This window comes from Triticum urartu, chromosome 7, assembly GCF_003073215.2.
Source record: "Triticum urartu cultivar G1812 chromosome 7, Tu2.1, whole genome shotgun sequence".
Taxonomy (NCBI): domain Eukaryota; kingdom Viridiplantae; phylum Streptophyta; class Magnoliopsida; order Poales; family Poaceae; genus Triticum; species Triticum urartu.
This window is the reverse complement of record NC_053028.1, coordinates 475,516,020-475,520,713: the sequence shown is the minus strand read 5'-3', so window position 1 is coordinate 475,520,713 and position 4,694 is coordinate 475,516,020. Positions and strand designations below refer to the sequence as shown.

The 4,694-nt window shown below is 40.9% G+C and overlaps 1 protein-coding gene across 1 annotated transcript; it reads left to right on the top strand.

Annotated features, from left to right (window-relative positions):
* The first annotated feature begins 920 nt into the window (after window positions 1-920).
* On the top strand, window positions 921-3,064 carry LOC125518955 (U1 small nuclear ribonucleoprotein 70 kDa-like). The gene is made up of 5 exons (XM_048683837.1): window positions 921-1,788; window positions 1,950-2,031; window positions 2,112-2,274; window positions 2,699-2,767; window positions 2,854-3,064. Exons 1-5 carry the CDS (start codon window positions 1,714-1,716, stop codon window positions 3,062-3,064), a joined length of 600 nt encoding a protein of 199 aa, XP_048539794.1. The 5' UTR covers window positions 921-1,713.
* Window positions 3,065-4,694: the final 1,630 nt, after the last annotated feature.

The window sequence follows — 4,694 nt, the reverse complement described above, 5'->3', positions numbered from 1 at the left end:
AGCGACATCTGTGCCGTCCACCAAGTTATCATGCAAAGCTCGCAGCATACAAGTAACCCATTTTACGATGATGCTTTTTCATCACCTCTCAATAACCATGAGAAGGGAAACACAGTACCTTGCGTCCTTCAGGTACTTCAGGATTGTCTTGACCGCTGCGTCCAGTGATCCACTCCTGGATTACTTTGGTACCTCCCTGCTAACTAATATAGCAAGGCACACATCAGGTCTGGTACACAGCATTGCATACATGATAGAGCCTATGGCTGAAGCATAGGGAACATCTTTCATTTTCTCTCTATCTTCTGCAGTGGTCGGGACATTGAGTCTTACTCAACTTCACACCTTGTAACACAGGCAAGAACCCTTTCTTTGCTTGATCCATTTTGAACTTCTTCAAAACTTTGTCAAGGTATGTGCTTTGTGAAAGTCCAATTAAGCGTCTTGATCTATCTCTATAGATCTTGATGCCCAATATATAAGCAGCTTCACCGAGGTCTTTCATTGAAAAATCTTATTCAAGTATCCCTTTATGCTATCCAGAAATTCTATATCATTTCCAATCAACAATATGTCATCCACATATAATATTCGAAATGCTACAGAGCTCCCACTCACTTTCTTGTAAATACAGGCTTCTCCAAAAGTCTGTACATAAACCAAATGCTTTGATCACACTATCAAAGCGTTTATTCCAACTCCGAGAGGCTTGCACCAGTCCATAAATGGATCGCTGGAGCTTGCACACTTTGTTAGCTCCCTTTGGATCGACAAAACCTTTTGGTTGCATCATATACAACTCTTCTTCCAGAAATCCATTCAGGAATGCAGTTTTGACATCCATTGCCAAATTTCATAATCATAAAATGCGAATTGCTAACATGATTCGGACAGACTTAAGCATCGCTACGGGTAGCCATAGATGTCCATATGGAAATCGATGCATTTCTTGGTAGATAATTAAACAGAGTTCAGACGAGGCAGCAATCAGTTTGGTATACTGTATGAATCCTTGGCAAGCCATTTAATCTGTGCACTGTTGGTAGAACATTTGAAGACTGTAAATTTCTCTGGTAAAAGAAATGTGCATGCAAAGGTAATTTTGATGCTTGATTTCTTGAGAAAAATCGTGAGGAACAGAGCAAACAATTTGCTTTTGCCATGGCACCACAAGGTAGTGTTGCTTTCATGATTGGTTCTTTCCTGCCCCACAAAATCTCCCATATTGATTAACTGGAGCTGACAAAGCATGAAGAATTCTTATAATGGCAGAAGTGTAGATCACTTTTGTCTTAAAGAGCAGCTTATCTGCAGGCGATTTCTACGCCCTGAGACCTAATTGGGTAGGTCCACTGGTGAGTAGTATTTGTAGTTACTTTCCATGAGCTGTTATGGTACTAGCGCTGCTGCCAAGTTCTGCTTCTCATGGAGGAAACAACACAAACGTATAATGCGTATGGTATCTCTCAACTCCTAGAGTTGAAGAGTCTACTCCATTTCCATGTGTGTAAGGAATACTTACCTACCCTGCACTATTATCACCTTGATTCATGTAATTGCTTTGGCTATTTTGTTTTCTTCGCCACAAAGGTTGAACAAATTATAAGCAACAACGGTGAGGGTAACTTGGTATAGTATTTAGTCTCTGCAGTACATTTTTTCCCTTTATTAAGCAAGTTCCCTGGTAAGGGGGTGTGGGATGTATTTTCCAACATGTGCGAATCGGCGAGACTTCATGTTCATGTGTGCTGGATTTCAATCCTTATGCGGAAGCTCTACATATGCAAGGTTAGCACGGCTAGTTAGGCTAGTGCCTTCCTGTCGTGCAACAATGAAATATGTTTTTAGCCAAACAAACTAGTGTATGTATTGATAGCCAGTAGTATTTCTTAAGTTGAATGCAGGTTTATTTCTAAAAAATCTTTAATTACTGTTTTTGAGCTTTGCAGGTACGGCTCGTAACCGACAAGGTAACAAATAAACCTAGAGGATATGCATTCGTAGAGTATGCACACACTCGGGACATGAAAAGTAAGTTCATTGGTCATTCAAACTCAATGTAGGCTTGCATGGCTTGATGACTGACCCATTTCATGCTTTGTTGTCACCAGGTGCTTATAAGCAAGCTGATGGGAGAAAAGTGGATAACAAAAGGGTGCTTGTTGACGTAGAGCGTGGTAGAACTGTTCCAAATTGGCGTCCTAGGAGATTGGGTGGTGGACTTGGATCAAGCAGGATTGGTGGTGAAGATGCTGCCCAGAAGCATTCTGCTAGGTAAGAATACTTAATTTTCTTGTTACTGCATTTCTCTCTACTGTCTGATATACCTTTATACTCCCTCCGTCCGAAAATACTTGTCCTAGTAATGGATGTATGTAGACTTATTTTAGTTATAGATACATCCATTTTATCCATTTCTTAGACAAGTATTTCCGGACGGAGGGAGTATGTATTAACGGTCTATTAATGAGTTTGACATTGTTCATCCACACTGATGTTTGATACTGCATTATTGTTGATATATCAGGGTATAACGCGGTATTAACATGTGTATGATAGTAACCTTGGTTCTGTTTCTGTGTATAGCTGGTGGTGCAGAACGTTTTTGGGGGCTTTAGGGTATTATATTGATGTTGTCCGTATGTTAGATGATGTAATTAGTATCTTGTGCTAATATGTTTTGGTTACCACTTATCAGAGAGCAACAGAACGCTGCTGGGCGACCCAGATCAGAAGAGCCTAGGAGGGATGATCGTCCTGCAGATCGGTAAGCATTTTATATCCTTATATATTGCTCGCTGTTACCTTGATGCTTATATTATTTGCTAAAGTGACGTAATACTTTTGCTGCAGGGATCGTGAGAAATCTCGTGATAGGGTACGGGAAAGAGATCGTGACGAGAAAACTCGTGAACGCTCACATGACAGGACCCGTGATCGTGATCCAAGGGAAGATAGGCACCACCATAGAGATCGTGAGAGAACTCGTGATAGGGACCGAGAACGGGACCAGGAGAGAGACCGTGGGCGTGACCGGCGTGATAGGGATAGCCAAATTTCATAATCATAAAATGCGGCAATTGCTAACAATGATTCGGACAGGACTTAAGCATCGCTACGGGTGAGAAGGTCTCATCGTAGTCAATCCCTTGAACTTGCCGAAAACCTTTTGCGACAAGTCGAAGCTTTGTAGACAGTAACATTACCGTCAGCGTCAGTCTTCTTCTTGAAGATCCATTTATTCTCAATTGCTTGCCGATCATTGGCAAGTCAACCAAAGTCCATACTTTGTTCTCATACATGGATCCCATCTCAGATTTCATGGCTCAAGCCATTTTGCGGAATCTGGGCTCACCATCGCTTCTTCATAGTTCGTAGGTTCATCATGATCTAGTAGCATGACTTCCAGAACAGGATTACCGTACCACTCTGGTGCGGATCTTACTCTGGTTGATCTACGAGGTTCAGTAGTATCTTGTTCTGAAGTTTCATGATCATCATCATTAGCTTCCTCACTAATTGGTGTAGGTGTCACAGAAACTTTCTGTGATGTACTACTTTCCAATAAGGAGGTACAGTTACACCTCGTCAAGTTCTACTTTCCTCCCACTCACTTCTTTCGAGATAAACTCCTTCTCCAGAAAGTTTCCGAATTTAGCAACAAAAGTCTTGCCTTCGGATCTGTGATAGAAGGTGTATCCAATAGTTTCCTTTGGATATCCTATGAAGACACATTTCTCCGATTTGGGTTCGAGCTTATCAGGTTGAAGCTTTTCACATAAGCATCGCAGCCCCAAACTTTCAGAAACGACAACTTTGGTTTCTTGCCAAACCACAGTTCATAAGGTCGTCTCAACGGATTTTGATGGTGCCCTATTTAACGTGAATGCGGCCGTCTCTAAAGCATAACCCCAAAACGATAGCGGTAAATCAGTAAGAGACATCATAGATCGCACCATATCTAGTAAAGTACGATTACGACGTTCGGACACACCATTACGCTGTGGTGTTCCGGGTGGCGTGAGTTGCGAAACTATTCCGCATTGTTTCAAATGTAGACCAAACTCGTAACTCAAATATTCTCCTCCACGATCAGATCGTAGAAACTTTATTTTCTTGTTACGATGATTTTCAACTTCACTCTGAAATTCTTTAAACTTTTCAAATGTTTCAGACTTATGTTTCATTAAGTAGATATACCCATATCTGCTTAAGTCATCTGTGAAGGTGAGAAAATAACGATATCCGCCACGAGCCTCAACATTCATCGGACCACATACATCTGTATGTATGATTTCCAACAAATCTGTTGCTCTCTCCATAGTACCGGAGAACGGTGTTTTTGTCATCTTACCCATAAGGCACGGTTCGCAAGTACCAAGTGATTCATAATCAAGTGGTTCCAAAAGCCCATCAGTATGGAGTTTCTTCATGCGCTTTACACCGATATGACCTAAACGGCAGTGCCACAAATAAGTTGCACTATCATTATCAACTCTGCATCTTTTGGTTCAACATTATGAATATGTGTCACTACTATCGAGATTTAATAAAAATAGACCACTCTTTAAGGGTGCATGACCATAAAAGATATTACTCATATAAATAGAACAACCATTATTCTCTGATTTAAATGAATAACCGTCTCGCATCAAAACAAGATCCAGATATAATGTTCATGCTTAACGCTAGAG

Excerpts from the sequence above, each read along its gene's own strand:
- LOC125518955 (XM_048683837.1), top strand. The coding sequence starts at position 1,714 with ATGTGCGAATCGGCGAGACTTCATGTTCATGTGTGCTGGATTTCAATC. Across the intron at positions 1,789-1,949 it reads GGAAGCTCTACATATGCAAG|GTACGGCTCGTAACCGACAA; the intron begins GTTAGCACGGCT and ends TGAGCTTTGCAG. Across the intron at positions 2,275-2,698 it reads GCCCAGAAGCATTCTGCTAG|AGAGCAACAGAACGCTGCTG; the intron begins GTAAGAATACTT and ends ACCACTTATCAG.